The sequence below is a fragment of the Entelurus aequoreus genome, linkage group LG19, assembly GCF_033978785.1.
Source record: "Entelurus aequoreus isolate RoL-2023_Sb linkage group LG19, RoL_Eaeq_v1.1, whole genome shotgun sequence".
NCBI classification, from domain to species: Eukaryota; Metazoa; Chordata; class Actinopteri; order Syngnathiformes; family Syngnathidae; genus Entelurus; species Entelurus aequoreus.
The window spans coordinates 45,995,409-46,018,043 of NC_084749.1; the positions used below are offsets into that span (position 1 = coordinate 45,995,409).

General features: G+C 39.6%; 1 protein-coding gene across 6 annotated transcripts in view; it reads right to left on the reverse strand.

Moving 5' to 3' along the window:
- Positions 1 to 15,277, reverse strand: part of henmt1 (HEN methyltransferase 1) — an 84,972-nt gene extending 69,695 nt beyond the window's left edge. For all 6 annotated transcript variants that reach the window (XM_062028578.1, XM_062028577.1, XM_062028575.1 and 3 more), the window contains exons 1-7: positions 15,097 to 15,277; positions 14,843 to 14,955; positions 9,201 to 9,335; positions 8,940 to 9,122; positions 7,145 to 7,325; positions 3,710 to 3,827; positions 1,706 to 1,814 (exon numbers count right to left, since the gene is read on the reverse strand). In XM_062028578.1, coding sequence (XP_061884562.1) covers positions 1,706 to 1,814; positions 3,710 to 3,827; positions 7,145 to 7,325; positions 8,940 to 9,122; positions 9,201 to 9,335; positions 14,843 to 14,955; positions 15,097 to 15,171 — 914 coding nt within the window. In that variant the 5' untranslated portion in view covers positions 15,172 to 15,277. The remainder of the gene's footprint in view (positions 1 to 1,705; positions 1,815 to 3,709; positions 3,828 to 7,144; positions 7,326 to 8,939; positions 9,123 to 9,200; positions 9,336 to 14,842; positions 14,956 to 15,096) is intronic.
- Between the last annotated feature and the right edge of the window lie 7,358 nt (positions 15,278 to 22,635).

Sequence of the window (22,635 nt, forward strand, 5' to 3'; positions counted from 1 at the left end):
CAAAAAATTTAAAATAATGACCCACATTTTTATAACTTCCTTTTAGACGACAAAGAATTATGGGTACGCCCACACAACAACAACAAGGCGAGCATGGCTGAGCTGATACAAGTTCATCTCCGAGCGTGTCAACACTTCGTCTTTTACGAGACAAAACAGGCATCTTAAAGGCCTACTGAAATGAATTTTTTTTATTTAAACGGGGATAGCAGATCTATTCTATGTGTCATACTTGATCATTTCGCGATATTGCCATATTTTTGCTGAAAGGATTTAGTAGAGAACAACGACGATAAAGATTGCAACTTTTGGTATCTGATAAAAAAAAGGCTTGCCCCTACCGGAAGTAGCGTGACGTAGTCAGTTGAACATATACGCAAAGTTCCCTATTGTTTACAATGATGGCCGCATGAAGTGAGAGAGATTCGGACCGAGAAAGCGACAATTTCCCCATTAATTTGAGCGAGGATGAAAGATTTGTGGATGAGGAAAGTGAGAGTGAAGGACTAGAGGGCAGTGGAAGCGATTCAGATAGGGAAGATGCTGTGAGAGCCGGGGGTGACCTGATATTCAGCTGGGAATGACTACAACAGTAAATAAACACAAGACATATATATACTCTATTAGCCACAACACAACCAGGCTTATATTTAATATGCCACAAATTAATCCTGCATAAAAACACCTACGTGTTTGTTACGCTAGCTCCTAGCTCCTCTGCTAGCTCCTAGCTCCATAGAACACGCCAATACAATTCAAACACCTGATCAACACACACAATCACTCAGCCCAAAAGACCGTTCACCTAACCCAAGGTTCATAAAGCTTATATATTTAAAAAAAGTTACGTACATACGCAAAAAAAAGTTGCGCACATACGGTCAAGCGATCAAATGTTTAGAAGCCAAAGCTGCATACTCACAGTAGCACGTCTGCGTCTTTGTCATCCAAATCAAAGTAATCCTGGTAAGAGTCTGTGTTGTCCCAGTTCTCTACAGGCGTCTGTGTATCGAAGTCAAAAGTCCTCCTGGTTAGAGTCTCTGTTATCCGAGTTCTTCCATCTTGACTGCATCTTTCGGGAATGTAAACAAAGAAGCGCCGGCTGTGTACTGTTGTTGCTGACTACGTTCGAAAAATACGTCCATTTCGCACCGACAACTTTCTTCTTTGCTTGCTCAGCTTCCTTCTCCATAATGCAATGAACATGATTGCAACAGATTCACGAACACAGATGTCCAGAATACTGTGGAATTATGAAATGAAAACAGAGCTTTTTCGTATTGGCTTCAATGTGGAAGGCATACCCGTGTTCCCTGGGCTACGTCACGCGCATACGTCATCCGCAGAGGAGTTTCGAACCGGAAGTTTAGCGGCAAATTTAAAATGTCACTTTATAAGTTAACCCGGCCGTATTGGCATGTGTTATAATGTTAAGATTTCATCATTGATATATAAACTATCAGACTGCGTGGTCGGTAGTAGTGGCTTTCAGTAGGCCTTTAAGTAAAATAAGACTAATTGCAAAATAAGCCACGCTGCTGTCAAACACACCGGAAGCACAATTTTAACCTTTTAACTCATTTTGCTGCCTGTGAAACTTGATGGAAAAGTAGTAGCATGCCGTAATGAAGGGAATAGAAGATGCAATACACAAATATGCATCAACAGAGATTTGGATCTCAGTTGCTAAAAAAAACAAACATACCTGTGTAACGTGCCGCACTCCTGTTCATCACCACTAGTCCAACATATCCCTTCATGCTCTCCTCCTGCTCTCACACGGTCTTCTGCACAACTCTCTTCTTCCTGTTTTTCTGATTTGATTCAATTCAAACGAACCAGAGAGAAAGAAAAGAAAACAAACAAGAACGTATAAAGTAGGGTAATCAGGGAGTAAAATCAAGATAGTAATGAAGACAACATACTGTAGTTCCTTCTTCCAAATTAACTACACCTCTGCAGGTCATATAACTAAATCTCCTTATAGCATCCAGTTGAATATTATAGATGTATATTCAATTAAATATAGATCATCAAATTCTCATTTCTAAATGATATACTTATAGAGTTAGAGGAGTTGCACTGGACTGGCTAACCGGCTATTTACAACAATATGTTGAGCTTGATCATAGGTCAGAATGTAGGAATATTGAATGTGGAATTCCACAAGGTTCGATTTTAGGACCCAAACTTTTTATTTTATATATAAATGATATTTGTGAGGTTTTGAAAATTTTCCAGTACATATTATTCGCAGACGATACAAATGTATACTGTTCAGGAGATGACTTGAAAATCTTAGCCGATAATAATGACGAGGAAATGGTTAAACTAAAATTGTGGTTTGATGTAAATAAATTATCTTTAAATTTGGAAAAGACTACATTTATGGTATTCAGTAATAAAAGAAAGGTAGAAGTTAGTTTATCCATAAACAATGTGAAAATGGAGGTGTCTGAAATCAGATTTCTTGGGGTCATCTTGGATGAAAAGCTCATATATTGCATGTGATAAATAAGTAGGGCTGCAACATCTAATCGATTAAATCGATTAAAATCAATTATGAAAATAGTTGGCGATTAATTTAGTCATCGATTCGTTGGAGCTATGCTATGCGCATGCGCAGAGGCTACTTTTTTTTTATAAACCTTTATTTATAAACTGCAACATTTACAAACAGCTGAGAAACAATAATCAAAATAAGTATGGTGCCAGTATGCTGGGTTCTTTTTCAATAAAATACTGGAAAGGATAGAAATGTAGTTTGTCTCTTTTATCCGATTATTAATCGATTAATCAAAGTAATAATCGACAGATTATTAGTTGTTAGTTGCAGCCCTAAAAATACGTTTATTTATTTTCAACAAGGTTAAATACAGTTTCTCGTATAATACAATGAGAATGTTATATTGCTCAATTATTCTACCTTATTTCATATATTGTGCAGAAATATGGGGAAATACATATCACAGCAACATAATGCCTTTATTTCTTTCACAGAAAAGAGTAATTGGTATAATTTTTACAGTAGGATATAGAGACCACACAAATGCACTCTTCATTAGGTCAGGATTATTCAAACTAAAAGAATGTAGAATTGCATACTCTATAAGTGATGTTCAAAGCTAGAAATGAAGTTCTTCCGAAGGACTTACAAAAGTTATTTGTGTTCACGTGTGAAGATGAGAACCACAGAAGGTGGAATGATTTTAAACATCCAAGAGTGCCAACAAATTTGAAAGAAATGTGCTTGTCTGTTGCTGCTGTGAAAGCATGGAATTCTCTAAAGAAAGACTTCAAAAGTTGCAAGAATATCTTTGAATTTAAAAAGAGTTACAAAAAGACAACTGGAATTATATCAAACTGATTTTTGATTTTGATTGGACATTGTGAAAATGCTTAAACGAAAATTAAAAAGTATGTTGGAGTTGGGGTGTTGGTGGAGGGAACAGTTATAAAGTCATCTAAAATAATTTGTGTTAAAAAGGGGGCAGATAAATATAAGAATAGTATTCTTCCATCTGCTCCTTTCTGATCATGGAAATGTACAAGAAACTAAAAAACAATGAAAGTGTCGACTGTATGTGGCTTGTATATATGCATTTTCATGAAAGGAATAAAAAGAAATAATGATGATGAATAACAAAGTGAGAAGAATATTGTCATGACTAACATCTCTGGCACAGTGGCACAGCACCAAGACTCTTACCTGCCAGCTTGTCCAGCCATTCCTTTTTCAGCTTTTCCGCCCAATACAGAACCTCAGAAACCAAGGCTGCCTGCCTGATGTTGTTGTCATGGAGACTGGGGTAGTTTATGCTATAAAGCTAATCCGGAAACAGAGAGGTTTCACACATTCAGAAAATACTACAAAGAAATGCCCTACAATTGTAATTCTCATGAAGTATTACTATACATACAAACATGCTTAAGTGGATTGATGCACAAATAAATACAAAACATTTACTAGGACAGCTATTCAGTAGCTACAGTGGACGATAGCTAAACAACGGACATGTAGAGGAGGGGAGGCCTATGTCTATTCCTTCTGTTCTAGGAAACCATTGCAGGTATGAATACAATATGGGGACATCAAGCAAAAACTACAAAGTAATACAGTAGTCAACATTTCTGAGTAGAGATGTCCGATAATGGCTTTTTTGCCGATATCCGATATTCCGATATTGTCCGACTCTTAATTACCGATTCCGATATCAAGCGATACCGATATATACAGTCGTGGAATTAACACATTATTATGCCTAATTTTGTTGTGATGCCCCGCTGGATGCATTAAACAATGTAACAAGGTTTTCCAAAATAAATCAACTCAAGTTATGGAAAAAAAATGCCAACATGGCACTGCCATATTTATTATTGAAGTGCATTACTTTTTTTTTTTAACATGCCTCAAAACAGCAGCTTGGAATTTGGGCCATGCTCTCCCTGAGAGAGCATGAGGAGGTTGAGGTGGGCGGGGTTGGGGAGGAGCGTGGTTGAGTTGGTGGGGTAGGGGGTAGCGGGGTTGTATATTGTAGCATCCCGGAAGAGTTAGTGCTGCAAGGGGTTCTGGGTATTTGTTCTGTTGTGTTTATGTTGTGTTACGGTGCGGATGTTCTCCCGAAATGTGTTTGTCATTCTTGCTTGGTGTGGGTTCACAGTGTGGTGCATATTTGTAACAGTGTTAAACTTGTTTATACGGCCACCCTCAGTGTGACCTGTATGGCTGTTGACCAAGTATGCATTGCATTCACTTGTGTGTGTGAAAAGCCGTAGATATTATGTGATTGGGCCGGCACGCAAAGGCAGTGCCTTTAAGGTTTATTGGCGCTCTGCACTTCTCCCTACGTCCGTGTACACTGCGGCATTTTAAAAAGTCATACATTTTACTTTTTGAAACAGATACAGATAATTTCCGATATTACATTTTAAAGCATTTATCGGGCGATAATATCGGCAGTCCGATATTATCGGACATCTCTACTACGGACATGTAGTTTACCTATAGAGGAGGGGAGGCATATGTCTATTCCTTCTGTTCTAGGAAACCATCGCAGGTATGAATAAAATATGGGGACATCAAGCAAAAACTAAAGTTTTACAGTAGTCAGCATTTCTGAGTATTGGTTTTGTGATTGGAGAAAATTGTAGTTGATTACATGTCCACTATATTGGACATCCTGCTATACAGCACTTTGACTGGTAGGTATAACATTGCAGCAAATGTGCTGTTTGTTGCTAACAAGATAGTTTATTTCTAACCTGTTCACTTTATATTAGTAATAATTGAAGTAGTATCCTCCTAAGAGCCAGCGTCTTCCCTGATGGACATTTTTGCATCGAGGAATCTGAAGTTTCTCAGCACGATATAGCATAGATTTTAGTAACATTTAGTTTCTTTATAATAAATATATGTTTTGCTTTGTTGAATGTGTTTTTTTAATTCCAACACATTCAATTTATATTAAATATCTAAATTCAAGGATTTTTTTAATTGACATAAAATATTTTTTCTTAGCAGTCTTATATAATAATAGTACAGTGCACCCGGAAAGTATTCACAGCACTTCACCATATCCACGTTTTGTTATGTTACAGCCTTATTCCAAAATGTAATAAATTAATTTTTGTCCTCAACATTTTATAGACAATACCCCATTATAACAATGTGAAAAGTTTTTTATTTTGCAAATTAATGAAAAATAAAAAACATTAAAAAATAAAAAATTCCATGTACATAAATATTCACAGCATTTGCTCAATACTTTGTTGATGCATCTTTGGCAACAATTACAGCCTCAAGTACTTTTTTTACGATGCCACAAGCTCGACACAAATACCTTTGGGCAGTTTCACCTAGGGCTGGGCGATATATCAATATACTCGATATATCGCGGGTTTGTCTCCGTGCGATATAGAAAATGACTATATGGTGATATTGGAGTATATGTTCTCACGCAGTTGCCTTTAGCTGCAGGCATTACACTACAGGCTCTTCTCACTCTTTCTAGTCTCTCCTTCTCACAGAGACATAAAACAAGCGCACCTTCTTACATACGTCACATACGTATACGCCCTCACGGAGCAGAGAGGTAGCAGCATGGGTAACGTTAGCTGTGATGCTAGCGGTGCGATAGGTAATACGAGAGAAAGAAGGTGCGAATCTGGTAACAAATGAAGGAAGAATTAATTCCCAAGAAAAACAGCATCCATCGTTTGGCGGTGGTTTGGCTTCAAGCAGGAAGATGTTGAACAGACATCAGTAATATGTCAAGTGTGGGGCAACAGCGTTGCTACAAAAAGTAGCAGCACTGCTAATTTGTAGCATCATTTGAAAAGTCACCTGCTAGAGAATGAAGAGTGCTTGAAACTCCGCATGTCAACATCTCCGTTCGGTGCCACACCCACAAAATGCCCAAGCAACCATTTCCACATCAACACCGTATGAAAAAACTAGTCAACAACAGAAGGAGATAACGTCCGCAGGAACCTACCACATAGTGAAGGACATACACTATTTGATTTCCTATTATGCAGCTCATTTTTATTTGACACTTATTGAAATATCTTGTGTGACATCATGCACTAAAGTGCACTTTATTTGTTTTAAACTATTGTAGTGGCGTTCTGTACTAAAAGTGCACTTTAATTTAGTGTTGTTTTGATATGTCATCTTAGTGACATCATGCACAAAAGTGCACTCATAGCTTGTTTTAAAATGTCTCTGACAATCTTGCACTTTGTTTTGAAATGACATGAATGTTTGTGCCACTGCTTAATAACTGTTTAATAAATACACTTTTGCTAAATTGACTTAGTTGTGATTGCCAACCTTGTGGCTTCGTATTCAAAAAGACTTGAGGCTGTAATTGCTGCCAAAGGTGCATCAACAAAGTATTGAGCAAAGACTGTGAATAATAATGTAATGTGATTTTTTTTGTTGTCTTTAATACATTTGAAAAATCTCAGGGTTTACATACTCGGAGTTTTCACTTAACCTGCTTTCTGGAATATTATTAGGATATTATTAATTCAATTGTGAGGCCCTTTTAAAAATACAACATTAGTACACAGTGTGCATTGTAACTTTGAAAGCACACAAATGTAACGGACATTCTCAGCAGGATTTAGTCAATATACTCACCAGTGTGTACGGAAAACGGTTGTTTGCATCATCACCAGACGTGTGACCGTCTCTGCCCACCAGCCTATGAAACACACCGATTTGGGAGCAGAAGCCGACGCTTTCCTCTCGTCCCGGAGGCGCTTCTCCTACACCAGTGAACTCCACCTTGAAGCTGTACTCCAAACATGTTTTCTGAGCCCTGGAAACAAATAGAGTTCAGCAATGGTCTTGCCTTTGTTTTTCATACAAACTACTTATTAAATGCATTAAGACTAGAGATGTCCGATAATGGCTTTTTTGCCGATATCCGATATTGTCCAACTCTTAATTACCGATGCCATACGATGTAGTATTTGAAGGATGATAATTGAGTGTGTTGTGGCAGTTGCGAATGTCAACAATGTGGTGACATTGAAATGCGGTTTGAGGTAACACTCATGGTGAACTGAAGACATGAGCATGCTGCACAGGAAGTGCTTTAAGTTTAATGTCTCTGTAGACACACTGACACAAAGTCCAGGTTCATTGTGTTCTTCCCGGTGTTTTCGAAACGGCACCAATTTTTTCCTCCGAATTTTCAACTCACTTGAAGTGTTTTGCCAAGAGGATTAGTTGTAATATGTACATTTTAAGAACGTGCATGTTCTATTTTTGGTGAAAGTAAAACAAAAATAATTATTTTGAAGTTGTCTTTATTTTTAAATGTTTAACCGTATTTCCTTGAATAGCCGCAGGGGCGCTAATTAATTTAAAACCTCCTGTCACTCCGGCGTTTACCAGAAGCCTGCGGGATGGCCATGCATGCGCTAAATATTTTAAAACCTCTTCTCACTCCGGCGTTTACCAAAAGGAATGCGGTAAATTTAGGCGTGCGCTTTGAGTGTGATGTAAGCATACCATCATGAAAAGCACATTTAATTAAAAAAAACGTTATTACGGTTTTACCTGTACTTATAAATGGAGTCCATTTGCAGCTCCTTCTGACCAAAAGCATCGATAACTTGTTTATAGAAGTCTTCATTATTTTCTTTCTTCAGTTTTAAAAGTCTCTCTGTCTCGATGGAGATATTCCTTGAATTATTACCTCCTGCTTCGATTGAAAGTCCAGTTTAGAAAACTGCTTTATCTTAGATACCGGTATGTAATCCTCCATGTTAAAAGTTCAGGCGAGAGGAAAAAAAAGACGATCTGTTGCTGCTTGTTGTCACTTCTTCTGCAGTACCGGTAGTCGCAAGAAGGATCACTAGCGCCCTCTACCACCAGGAGGCGGGAGTCATTTAATGACTCATATTTGACACACGCAGCTACGGTATATTAATAAAACATAGCTGCTTACTGTTCTTTTTAGCATACTGTACCGGTATTCAATAGCTTGGACCTTAAATCCTATTGAATAGCTCATAATCTTTTTTCCTTTGAAATCAGCTTTCTCCATTATGAAAATGAGGACAGGTAAATCGTCACTCGTGACGTAAGGAGTTTGACCCGGCGGAAGTTCTAGACATATGCTAAATATTTTGCGAAACGAGTTTGACCCGGCGAAAATTCTAGACATGCGGTAATAAAATTAATATTTTGCGAAACGAATTTGATCCGGCGTTAATCCTGAACCGGCGATAAGGCCAAGCATGCGTTAATTATTTTGCGAAACGAGTTTGACCCGGCTGTAATTCTAGACGTGCGAATACTATATTCCCTGCGCCAATTCAAGGAAATACGGTATGCCATAATTTTATCAGTCCGGCCCGCAGGGGAACAGATTTTCCTCCCTGATCTAAAATGAGTTTGACACCCCTGGATTAAAACTACACACCAGGACTGGAACTCCGCTCTGGTCCACTCAAACTTGTGGTCGCTGTTTCTGAATCCTGACATTCTGGGGAAAAGTGGGTTGAACTCGGAATTGGGGGTACTGATGATCACGGTTTGCGGCGCCATATATCCAAAGACCACCTCCGAAAAGGGGTCCAAGTCATGAAGAGGCAGATGTTCTATGCTGTAGTCACAGAGGGATGACAACGATCAGTAAGATGTTTTGTTAACAGGAAAAATGAATACCCAAAAAGCCACTCACAGTTCGATACCGGTCACCAGGTCGAATCCTCTGAGTCGCACGTCTTTTTGCGTTACGGAGCCCTGGTAGAGCTGCACACACAGCTGATTGAAGCTTGGCTGGAGATAGTCAGTAGATAACGGAGCTAATCCGTGCCTGTGGGAGGTCACATTAGTGGCTTGAAAGTATATTGTAAACTCCCAAGTAAGGCAATACAACAATATCAATGTATAACGTGATAGACATGTATTTGGTATCGATAAAAAATGTGTGAACCGAAAAGTTGAATTTTGATTGATTGATTGAGACTTTCATTAGTAGGTTGCACAGTTGCGGACCTGATCGGCCCTGGAACATAGTTGGCACTCGGAAAAAGTAAAAAGAGAAACAAAATGTAAAGCCCCACTTAAAAACTTTCAGTTTTGCTTGATTTTGGCGGCGCCAGGTGACCAATGTGGTAGAGTTTTGCCAGAAAGAAGACCACATTTCCCACGAGGACCAGCGCATCGCGTCAAACTGACAATAAAACCACAAAGATTCAGTATTACCGATCTTTCCACAGTAGGATCCTACATATTTTACTCAAACTTTATGTTCACGGTTTGCAGTTATCACATAGTTTTTTTCTTTATACAGTACAGGGCGGTATAGCTCGGTTGGTAGAGTGGCCGTGCCATCAACCTGAGGGTTGCAGGTTCGATCCCCGCTTCCGCCATCCTAGTCACTGCCGTTGTGTCCTTGGGCAAGACACTTTACCCACCTGCTCTCAGTGCCACCCACACTGGTTTAAATGTAACTTAGATATTGGGGTTTCACTATGTAAAGCGCTTTGAGTCACTAGAGAAAAGCGCTATATAAATAGAATTCACTTCACTTCACTTTTGAGTTTGTTGCCGTCAGAAAAATGGTATATAAATTATCAAAAAACTTTCCGTTCTCTGAGTTCCCAGTGAACAGACAAGAGGCTGTCTTTGTTGTACCAAGTCAAAGGCTTGTAAAATTCTATTGTGTACGATGGGAGGAGAGGCGAGGGTTTACCTATTTTGATCCAAGACCTGCCCAAACTCGACCCAGGACCAGACCAAGCCCGAGGCATCTTTTTCTTTTGTGTTAATGTGACCGAAAACAATGGCTGTTTACATACCCCCCATTCCTTTAGAAACAGCTGTTATGTAAACAGGGAATATCCAAATAAAAGAGGGGACGCGAACCTTTTTCCGTTAGAGCGTGCTGGAGACTGTGCAAGAGTACAGCCCAGACGTTTCTCCTCAAATTGAGCCAAATTTAATTCTGTCTTTGTTTAATTCCTTGCTTCTTGTCTCGTTTAATAGATGTCATCAGTGTTTGAACCTGACAGTTGCATGGCTGGTCGTGTCAGTTTGGTACTGCGGATTATCAGGCCGGTGGCTATTTATTGCTACCACGCAAATTTACGATAGCCAACATTAGCATTATCATTTTGATTTGAGCATCGAGAGTCACTTACAGGCTTAGCAGGAACAGAGCCTAGGCAGCATTGGCTGATAATCCCTCATCTCAGTGACTGAAAGCTGGGCCAATGTTGATCCTCGGTTGTCCTTTTATCCGGGTCCAGCCTCCCTTTTTCTTTTTGTCTTCTAACACAAAACTTTTCATTTCTTTGGTTGTTTTGCAGCTTCTGCCATGAAAGCAGTAATTGCAGGTAGGCGTTCTTCTTTCCACTTAGTTTGCATCGACTTGCGTCTTTTTAACGAATGGGGCAAAGGGGAACTAAGTTTTTTGTTTGGCAGGGTTCCTGCCACCCTCCTCAAAGTTGTTTAGTGCAATACGGACCTCTCGGGCCATGACAGAGGTGTCATTCAACTAGCTGTAAATTCATGCATCATCCCAAAAAGTTATGCAAATAGTTTATGATGGTTAAAAAGTTTTAAAAGAAAAAAGGTATTTCAGATTAATTAATGCATATATTCTTCCAGCCTGTGAAAACGACCGTAATTTTGACATTACTATCGACGAGGTCTATCTGTGTTGGCCCTGCGATGAGGCGACTCGTCCATGAGTGTACCCCGCCTTCCGCCCAAATGCAGCAGGGATAGGCTCCAGCAACCCCCCGTGACCCCGAGAGGGACAAGCGGTAGAAAATGGATGAAGTCTTCGAATCTCCCTTTGGACATCTCTGTGTGGAGTTTGCATTTACTTTGGCTTCCTCCCCATTCCAAAAATATGCATGTTAGGTTCATTGGAGTCTTATTTGTTAATGGTGTCATGACCTCACACCCCGGGTCATACCTTTTATATTGATTTACCTATGTTCTGTTGGATTCTTCTTGTGTTCCTTTCCTTTTTAAGCGCTCCTTTTTTCCATTTCTTATCTAGCTCCACCACTACTCTGGCCTGAGCGCTGTCTCGCTCACCCGTCCCTGATTGGAAATCTAGGCAGACCTGAACAGTTCTTATGTTACCTAGCTCATAACATCACTAAATATGATACAATATATATATATATATATATATATATATACATACACATACCTTAGGCCAGCTAGAAGGCCTTACTGACAACAACTAGTGATCTGATTGGCTATCGCAACTGTCTATCAACTGTATGTGCCCGTTCTCTTACAGTGCACAGACGCCCGCATTGTTGATTCTGAAGGCTTCGGGCAGATTTGGTACAGCATGGCAACATAAGCTAGCTGAATTCTGATTGGATAAAAACTCTATCAACTAAAAACAACAGCAATGGAAGTAGCATAATATGACATGAAGAGAATATGAATACTTTGATATTTTGGGAAAGTAAATTAAAAAAGACTTTCATCTTTAATTACGATCATGATTTCTGGTTATGTTAGGCCAGTGTAAAAAAAATCGGTATTTTTTCCAAGTGTCAAAAAGTCTGTATTTTTTCTAAGTGTCAAAAAGTCTGTATTTTTTCTAAGTGTCAAAAAGTCTGTATTTTTTCTAAGTGTCAAAAAGTCAGGATTTTTTCTCAGTCTCAGAAAGTTGGGATTTCTTTTAAGTGTCAAAAAAATCTGGATTTCTTCTAAGTGTCAAAAAAATCTGGATTTCTTCTAAGTGTCAAAAAAATCTGAATTTCTTGTAAGTGTCAAAAAGTTGGTATTTTTTCTAAATGTCAAAAAGTCTGGATTTTTTCTAAGTGTAAAAAAATGGGGATTTTTTCTAAGTGTCAAAAAGTCGGTATTTTTTCTAAGTGTCAAAAAGTCTGTATTTTTTCTCAGTCTCAGAAAGTTGGGATTTCTTTTAAGTGTCAAAAAAATCTGGATTTCTTTTAAGTGTCAAAAAAATCTGGATTTCTTCTAAGTGTCAAAAAAATCTGGATTTCTTCTAAGTGTCAAAAAAATCTGGATTTCTTGTGTCAAAAAAATCTGGATTTCTTGTGTCAAAAAAATCTGGATTTCTTGTGTCAAAAAAATCTGGATTTCTTTTAAGTGTCAAAAAATGGGGATTTTTTCTAAGTGTCAAAAAATGGGGATTTTTTCTAAGTGTCAAAAAGTCTGTATTTTTTCTAAGTGTCAAAAAGTCGGTATTTTTTCTCAGTCTCAGAAAGTTGGGATTTCTTTTAAGTGTCAAAAAAATCTGGATTTCTTTTAAGTGTCAAAAAAATCTGGATTTCTTGTAAGTGTCAAAAAAATCTGGATTTCTTGTAAGTGTCAAAAAAATCTGGATTTCTTGTAAGTGTCAAAAAAATCTGGATTTCTTGTAAGTGTCAAAAAAATCTGGATTTCTTGTAAGTGTCAAAAAATCTGGATTTCTTTTAAGTGTCAAAAAGTCAGGATTTTTTCTAAGTGTCAAAAAATGGGGATTTTTTTTAAGTGTCAAAAAGTCGGTATTTTTTCTAAGTGTCAAAAAGTCGGTATTTTTTCTAAGTGTCAAAAAGTCGGTATTTTTTCTAAGTGTCAAAAAGTCGGTATTTTTTCTAAGTGTCAAAAAGTCAGGATTTTTTCTCAGTCTCAGAGAGTTGGGATTTCTTTTAAGTGTCAAAAAAATCTGGATTTCTTTTAAGTGTCAAAAAAATCTGGATTTCTTTTAAGTGTCAAAAAAATCTGGATTTCTTGTAAGTGTAAAAAAAATCTGGATTTCTTGTAAGTGTAAAAAAAATCTGGATTTCTTTTAAGTGTCAAAAAGTCTGGATTTGTTCTAAGTGTCAAAAAATCTGGATTTCTTTTTGTAAGTGTCAAAAAATCTGGATTTTTTCTAAATCTCAGAAAGTTGGGATTTCTTTTAAGTGTCAAAAAGTCGGGATTTTTTTTCTAAGTGTCAAAAAGTCGGGATTTTTTTTCTAAGTGTCAAAAAGTCGGGATTTTTTTCCAAGTGTCAAAAAAATTGGGATTTTTTTCCAAGTGTCAAAAAATCGGGATTTTTTCCCAAGTGTCAAAAAATCTGGAATTTTTTCTACGTTTCAAAAAGTCGGGATTTTTTTCTACGTTTCAAAAAGTCGGGATTTTTTTCTACGTTTCAAAAAGTCAGGATTTTCTCTAAGTGTCAGAAAGTCGGGGGGGGGGGGGGGACTTAGCAACCGGAACTCACAGAACTATGTACTCTCTCCTTTTTCTATTGTGTATCACAGATTTGTATTTTAAACCACCTCAGAACCATATCCTCTTGAAAATGAGAGTCGAGCACGCGAAATGGACATTTAAAGTGACTTTTATCTCCAAGACAATACATCGGTGACACACTTAGCTACTGAGCTAACGTGCTAGCATCGTTCTCAAATGAAGATAGAAACAAAATAAATAAACACCTGACTGGAAGGATAGACAGAAGAGCAAAAATACTATTAAACCATGTACATGTAACTACACGGTTAAAAATTCTCAGCCTGGTAAGGCTTAACAACACTGTTGCTAACGACGCTAAGGCTAATTTAGCAACTTAGCAACCGGACCTCACAGAACTATGATAAAACATTAGCTCTCCACCTACGCCAGCCAGCCCTCATCTTCCCATCAACAGCCGTGCTCACCTGCGTTCCAGCGATCAACGGCGCGACGAAGGACTTCATCCGTGGGTTTGGCGGCAAGCATCAGCTAGGCGTCTTCTATCAGGGTAAGTAGTCCTTGTTGTGTTGCTGTAAGTATTGTACTTAGCCGCTAAGATCGATCCCACCTACAACGTTCTTCTTTGCAGCCTCCATTGTTCATTAAACAAATTGCAAAAGATTCACCAACACAGATGTCCAGAATACTGTGGAGTTTTGTCGAAGAAAACAGCTTTGTGTATTGTGTCCAATAGGGCCCAAACACTTCCGTGCATTTTGTGACGTCACGCGCATAAATCATATCCAAAGGAGATTTTCAACCGGAAGTGTGGCGGGAATTTTAAAATGTCACTTTATAAGTTAACCCGGCCGTATTGGCATATGTTTCAATGTTAAGATTTCATCATTGATATATAAACTATCAGACTGCGTGGTCGCTAGTGGTGGCTTTCAGTAGGCCTTTAAAATAACGTTTGCACGAAATTCGAATGACTAGAGGTGCACTTGTCGTGTTGCGTTCAAGTGCTGCAACTTACTTCTTTTAGTGTTGCGTTCAAGTGCTGCAACTTCCTTTTTTTTTTAGTGTTGCGTTCAAGTGCTTCAACTTACTTCTGTTAGTGTTGCGTTCAAGTGCTTCAACTTACTTCTGTTAGTGTTGCGTTCAAGTGCTGCAACTTACTTCTTTCTCGTCAACTTGGCGCCATTGATGTCAACCCCGACCAACAAGTCAATTTCACGACGGAACTTGAGCTGGCGAAGAAGGCCGCAGTCGCTGCAGCCTAAGTCCGCCACCTGACAGAACGAACATCGGACATCTTTTCGTGCGTAAATTCGACACAAATGGAGCAACTTTAGGCGCCAGCTGGCGTGTTCGACGTCCATTAGCAGCAGCTGGTAGCTTAATTAGGCTAGTGAGTGTAGAACTAAACTTACCTTTTTGGGTTTGTTCTTCATGACAAAGTCAACGACAAACTGATGTCTCTGTAGGTGAAGCGACGGGTTAAACATGGCGATGCTGGCGTTTTGAGGGTTTTAGGCGTTGTTTCAGGTAAATACTGTGTAGGTGTGTGTCGGCCCCTCCTAGCACGGGGACGCTTCCATCCAACTGTCGACAGTGTCGATACCACGGTTGGCGTTAGTATCGGATTGATACTCGCGTGATAAAAATCGATATTTTTCAGTTGTTTTGATTTTCATTTCATTTTCATTATTTTTCTTTTTCATTCATTTATTTATTCCAGGCAATGACATAAAAAAGTACAAAGTTGACAACACATAATAATATAAATTAATATAGTGCAAAAGGTAATGTATAGTATGTAATGCATGAAAATATTTTCACATATATTTTCAGAAATATATGTGTTTTTTTTGTTATCCATCCGGTTATATGTTTGTATGATTTACCAACCAAAAAGGCGAGTAAGTACCTGGACAATGACACACCTCCACTGTTAGACAGTGCGGTGAACTCAACACCAGGTGAGGCATAAATACTTTTTGCATCCAGGACAATATTCATTTGTTTTAAAGATGTGCTATTTGGATGTGATAAGGAATTTTACCTTTGCAACCTCATTGGCTAAGTCAGTGTTTTTCAACCTTTTTTGAGCCAAGGCACATTTTTTTCATTGAAAAAAAATCCAGAGGTGCACCACCAGCAGAAATCATTAAAAAAAAAAACTCAGTTGACAGTAAAAAGTTGTTGTCGCAATTGTTGGATATGACTTTAAAGCATAACCAAGCATGCATCAATATAGCTCTTGTCTCAAACTAGGTGTACTGTCACCACCTGCCACATCACACCGTGATTTATTTAGACTTTTTTGGTGTTTTCCTGTGTGTAGTGTTTTAGTTCTTGTCTTGCGCTCCTATTTTGGTGTTGTCATGTACGGATGCACTTTGTGGACGCTGTAAGTCTTTGCTGTCGTCCAGCATTCTGTTTTTGTTTACTTCTCAGCCCGTTCAGTTTTAGTTTGGTTTTGCTTAGCCCTCCCTAAGCTTCAATGCCTTTTTGTTTATTTTTGGTTTTAAGCATTAAATACCTTTTTACCTGCACACTGCCTCCCTCTGTTTCCGACATCTACAAAGCAGTTAGCTACCTGCTGCCACCTACTGATATGGAAGAGTATTACACGGTTACTCTGCCGAGGTCTTGACAGCACAGACAATAATTACTGGTTTGCAAATAATATTTTTAACCCAATTAGGTGAAGTTACATAATTTCCCACGGCACACCAAACAATATCTCACGGTACACTAGTGGTTGAAAAACACTGGGCTAAGTTTTATATTCATGTCAGTTTTTCAATACCCGACTTGTTTTTTTGTGCCTTTAAAAAAGAATTAGAACTCTACGTTAAAACACTCTCTACCTCTAACAACCAAAAAGCTGTGAAAACGATGATGCTGTGTTCCACATTTAAATTATTTACTGAACTTGTGTGAGCCTATGACTTTGCACTTTGTTTGTTTGCCAAAAACAAATATATATATATATATATATATATATATATATATATATATATATATATATATATATATATATATATATATATATATATATATATATATATATATATATATATTTGGCATTCTATTTTAGTTACTTTGAGTTTACAACCACCTGGCGCTGTTTTGTACTGTTTTTTTAATTGTGATTATTATTATTTCTCAGTTGTTTGTAAATGTTGCAATCTATAAATAAAGGTTTATAAAATAAAAAAATAAAATAAAAAAGCATAGATACTTTTTTTTCCCCTCTTTTTTTTTTAACTTAAATTCATATGTGCAGCTCTAATCATTGTTGCACATTAAAGTAACAGGAAAAAGAAGGGAGTTATTCGCTTTCATAAAAACGTCATCGTAATGATATTATGATATGATAATAAATACTTTTTGGTCCCATTTGCTTTTAACAAAATAAATCCAAGTATTGTGAGTGTATCTTACCTTTCTGTGTTTGTATGTGAAGCAGCAATAGCTATCCTCCATGGTAAACCTACTTTGTATGATCACATTCATTTTGTCTTAAAGTCCAGTTTAGAGAAGTATTTCATCTTGGTTACAGTATATAATCCTCCATATTGACACATTCATTTCATTCAATTTCATTCCAAGCAATAAAACAATATTTTTGCATCTGACAAAAAAACACCCACAAACGCTGGCTTACTGTAATAAAAATGCTACGTTTGTTATAAATACATTTTTTTTTTTTTTTTTAAAGGCTGGCTTCCACTGGACACATGTGTCTGCCAGCTTGAGCGCCCCTACTTCTCCCCGTGTGGCGAGTCAGAGTACTGCAAGTTGACAATATATCGCCCCATACCTTGAGGCAGAGGTACTTGCTGCCTCATGTCCTGCCTTTTCCCCGTGGCAACAAGCACGCGCCCCCCTGGCACGCACACGCTCAATACACTTTGTGTGTAGCCGTGGAGGCACCACTTGTGTCTGCCTCAGGATGCACCACCTGTGTCTGCCTCTGGAGGCACCGCCTGTGTCTGCCTCAGGAGGCACCGCCTGTGTCTGCCTCAGGAGGCACCACCTGTGTCTGCCTCAGGAGGCACCGCCTGTGTCTGCCTCAGGAGGCACCGCCTGTGTCTGCCTCAGGAGGCACCGCCTGTGTCTGCCTCAGGAGGCACCACCTGTGTCTGCCAAGCTTCCTCATCTCTGGTGGGCCATTCCACTGTGACGCCAGCTTCCTCGTCTCTGGCGGGCCAAGCTTCCTCGTCTCTGGCAGGCCATCCCACTGCGACGCCAGCTTCCTCGTCTCTGGCGGGCCATCCTACTGCGACGCCAGCTTCCTCGTCTCTGGCGGGCCATCCCACTGCGACGCCAGCTTTCTCGTCTCTGGCGGGCCATCCCACTGCGACGCCAGCTTCCTCGTCTCTGGCGGCCATCCCACTGCGACACCAGCTTCCTCGTCTCCGGACGCCCGTCTCACGGCTTCGCCAGCGTCTCCAGCATCGTCGCCTCTGCGACCTCCAGCTGGCCTGACTCACGGGCGGACGTCAGGCACCGGCATGTGGCCCTCTCTTCGGCCACCGATGTGGCCGTTCCACGGGCGACCGCCACGCCAATTGCGGCTGCGTTCAACTCGCCGTCGCCACCTGACTCTTCCCCGCTGGTTGCAGGGACACTTGGCCTAGCGGCCCACCACCTTGTCCTCCCTCTGCCCTCCCGTGACTTGTCACTGACAGTTTGGTTATGTTTTGGTTTTGTTCCTCTTTGTTTGTGTTTTATTTCCTGTCAGCGCTCTTATTTTGGTTCCTTTTCCTGCATGTCTCCCTGATCGCTTGTTTCCCTCACCTGTACCAGATTGGCAGTCTGGCACACCTGGTGGCAATTGCCAATCAGGCTACTATTTATACCTGCCTCACCCTCCAGTCAGGGCTGGAGTATTTTATGCTGTGGACTGTTTGCTGTCTCCAGGTCTCCCTGGTTCCTCGTCTCTTGTATCCTGTTAGCTGATTCCTGTTCCTGTTTGCTGTATCCTGTCTCCTGGTTTGTGTTTTACCTGCATTTTTTGGACATTAAAACCATGTTTTCCTGCATCAAGCCTGCCATCTCTGCATCTCGGGGTTCGTCACCAACACTTCCTGACGGAATACTCCAGCCAAATACGAACCCCGCGGAGATTTCTATGGCGGAGAGGCTTGACAGGATTCTGGTATATAAAACGTTGATGGATTGTTTTGAAGTTCTTTTAGAGGGCTTTGAAGGCTACAACCATGACTCCCATTAGCCGCATCTTCCAAGCGTTTTTAATCATTTTTAAAATAAAAAAATAAGTGCAATTCCTCTTTTATACTACATGAACATTTACAAAACAACTGACACAATTTCTTAACAGGCAATTTTAATATTTCAAAGATATTCTGTGATTGTTTAAAAAAATGATCAAGGACTCAAAAGTCATATGATACGTTAATCAGAAAATATAGATATGCTGCATAGTCATGTACTGTGTACTATTAACTTGATAAATTCTCACTTTTGTCAACAAAAATAATACCGTTTATGATAAATAAACTACAAGTTAGGATCGCCATATTTTATATTAGCTAAGAAAAACAAAAGAAAAAAAAGAAACTTAAATATTAATGTGCATTTCTTGGTTCCTTAGAGGGTTGATGATAATTTAAGTGCAAAGACTATCTAACATGATGGACGGTCTGTGCAGTCCAAAGTCCTTTTAAGTGACTGTGCTTCACTTGGAGTCACCAGTAGTTTTGCATTTAGGCCTGCAGTAGTCGCTTAGGCCCATGGGGCTTCTGGCCGCCAGTCTCACACAGTAGGTGGTCCAAGGCTTGAGGGCACTCTCAGTGTGAAAGTCTCTTTCCACAATTCTTACTCTGGGTTGATAATCGCCCGCCTGCTGTCTCTGTTCCTCCACAATGACCAGCATGTACTCGCTCGCATCGTTGACCATTGCCCACCTTACATGCAGCGATGCTCCTTTCACGGTGACATTAAGCAGCTTTGGTACTTCCAGATCTGTGATGAATAAACATGGGAGACGGTTTTACAGCCATGTTATAATTTCATACTTACAGTCGTGGTCAAAAGTGTACATACACTTGTAAAGAACATCATGTCATGGCTGTCTTGAGTTTCCAATCATTTCTACAACTCTTATTTTTTTGTGATGTAGTGATTGGAGCACATACTTGTTGCTCACACAAAACATTCATGAAGTTTGCTTCTTTTATGAATTTATTATGGGTCTACTGAAAATGTGAGCAAATGTGCTGGGTCAAAAGTATACATACAGCAATGTTAATATTTGCTAAAGATTTTGGCTTGTCCTGAAGAATTTGGAGGTAATCCTCCTTTTTCATTGTCGCATTTACTCTCTGTAAAGCACCAGTTCCATTGGCAGCAAAACAGGCCCAGAGCATAATACTACCACCACCATGCTTGATGGTAGGTATGGTGTTCCTGGGACTAAAGGCCTCACCTTTTCTTCTACTAACATATTGCTGGGTATTGTGGCCAAACAGCTCAATTTTTGTTTCATCTGACCACAGAACTTTCCTCCAGAAGGTCTTATCTTTGTCCATGTGATGTCAGATGAACCAAAAACTGAGCTGTTTGGCCACAATACCCGGCAATATGTTTGAGGAGAAAAGGTGAGGCCTTTAGTCCCAGGAACACCTTTCCTACCGTCAAGCATGGTGGTGGTAGTATTATGCTCTGGGCCTGTTTTGCTGCCAATGGAACTGGTGCTTTACAGAGAGTAAATGGGACAATGAAAAAGGAGGATTACCTCCAAATTCTTCAGGACAAGCCAAAATCTTTAGCCCGGGGTTGGGTCTTGGGCTCAGTTGGGTGTTCCAACAGGAAAATGACCCCAAACACACATCAAAAGTGGTAAAGGAATGGCTAAATCAGGCTAGAATGAAGGTTTTAGAATGGGCTTCCCAAAGTCCTGACTTAAACGTGTGGACAATGCTGAAGAAACAAGTCCATGTCAGAAAAACAACACATTTAGCTGAACTGAACCAATTTTGTCAAGAGGAGTGGTCAAAAATTCAAGCAGAAGCTTGTGGATGGCTACCAAAAGTGCCTTATTGCAGGTAAACTTGCCAAGGGACATGTAAGCAAATATTAACATTGCAGTATGTATACTTTTGACCCTCACATTTGCTCACATTTTCAGTAGACCCATAATAAATTCATAAAAGAAGCAAACTTCATGAATGTTTTCTGTGACCAACAAGTATGTGCTCCAATCACTACATCACAAAAAAATAAGAGTTGTAGAAATGATTGGAAACTCAAGACAGCCATGACATTATGTTCTTTACAAGTGTATGTACACTTTTGACCACGACTGTACATGGTGTTAATAATATTTACCTTTGTCAAAGGTGGCATGGACCTGAGAAGCCGGCAAATCTCTTTTCCTGCGAGATTCTACTGGGCCTGAGGATGGTAAGAACACTTATTAGTCATCTAGGAAACTAGATATCTATTGGTAAAGAAACAAAACATTTTATTATTATTGTGCATATTATCTATTAATCAGTACCATGAATTGATTAACGTGGACCTCGACTTAAACAAGTTGAAAAAACTTATTGGGGTGTTACCATTTAGTGGTCAAATGTACGGAATATGTACTGTACTGTGCAATCTACTAATACAAGTTTCCATCAATCAATCAAAAACCTGCAGGATTTGCTTGTTTTTTGTGATTATTGGCCTTTCTTATTGGGACTGAAAAGTGCGTGTCCATTGTAGGCTTCCAATTATGCTCCCACACATTGCACTTTGTTACATTGAGATATAAATAATAATAGGTGTTGATCTGACGGTTGAAAAAATTAAATCTTTTCTCATAAATGACTATTATTAGCCAGGGAAGTTAGGGGGGTTGGACAAAGTTTCAAGGCTGCACATACTTTGTGGGGGTTTGGTTGAATTTGTGAGAATTGTCCTGATCGGAACATCACAACATATTTGAGGGTCTGATTATTATCATTTTGTACAGTATTTTTTTTAGAACTGTTCAAAGTTATAATTTGGCAAATTAGGTTATTTGAAAGCAGATGAGGTGGTTCGGGCATCTGGTCAGGATGCCACCCGAGGGAGGTGTTTAGGGCACGTCCGACCGGTAGGAGGCCACGGGGAAGACCCAGGACACGTTGGGAAGATTATGTCTCCCGGCTGGCCTGGGAACGCCTCGGGATTCCCCGGGAAGGTCTGGACGAAGTGGCTGGGGAGAGGAAAGTCTGGGCTTCCCTGCTTAGGCTGCGACCCGACCTCGGATAAGCGGAAGTGGATGGATGGATGGATGGATGGATGGAAGGGTCAGCAGCAGTACATGACTAGTCATTGATTTGAGTCTGAATGGAAGAGGATTAAATGAAATAACAGTGAAACAGAAGCAGTGACTCACCCGTAACGTTTCCACTCGGGATGCTCTCTCCGACAGCATTGCTGGCAATCACCTCGATGTAATCGGGGCTGAAGTTGGCCAGCTGGCAAGAGAGGCCGACGGTGCTACAAAGCTCAACACGGCCTTCCCCCGAGACATCGTAGACGCTGTAACCTGTGGCGAGCACTGATGCGTCCCAGGAGAGTGTAGCAGACTGAGTGCTCCCGCTGTATTGAACATTGTCTGGAGCGCAGGGGACTGGAAAGACAAACACATGGCATGCTGTAAAAAGTCAGATATTTACAACTATTTTTTTTACAAGCACTTTTCATGCATGTGAAGCACCCAAAAGTGTAGGGAAAAACGCGGACTATTAATATTGATAACATAGGACCCTGTAACAACACGTTATGTAATACTGAACAAAAATATAAACACAACACTTTTACTGTTGCTCCCATTTTTCATGAGTTGAACTCAAAGATCTAAAACTTTTACTGTATGCGCAAAATACCTGTTCCTCTCAAATATTGTTCATTTATTTATTTATTTATTTATTAGCCTTTATTTAACCAGGTAAAATCCC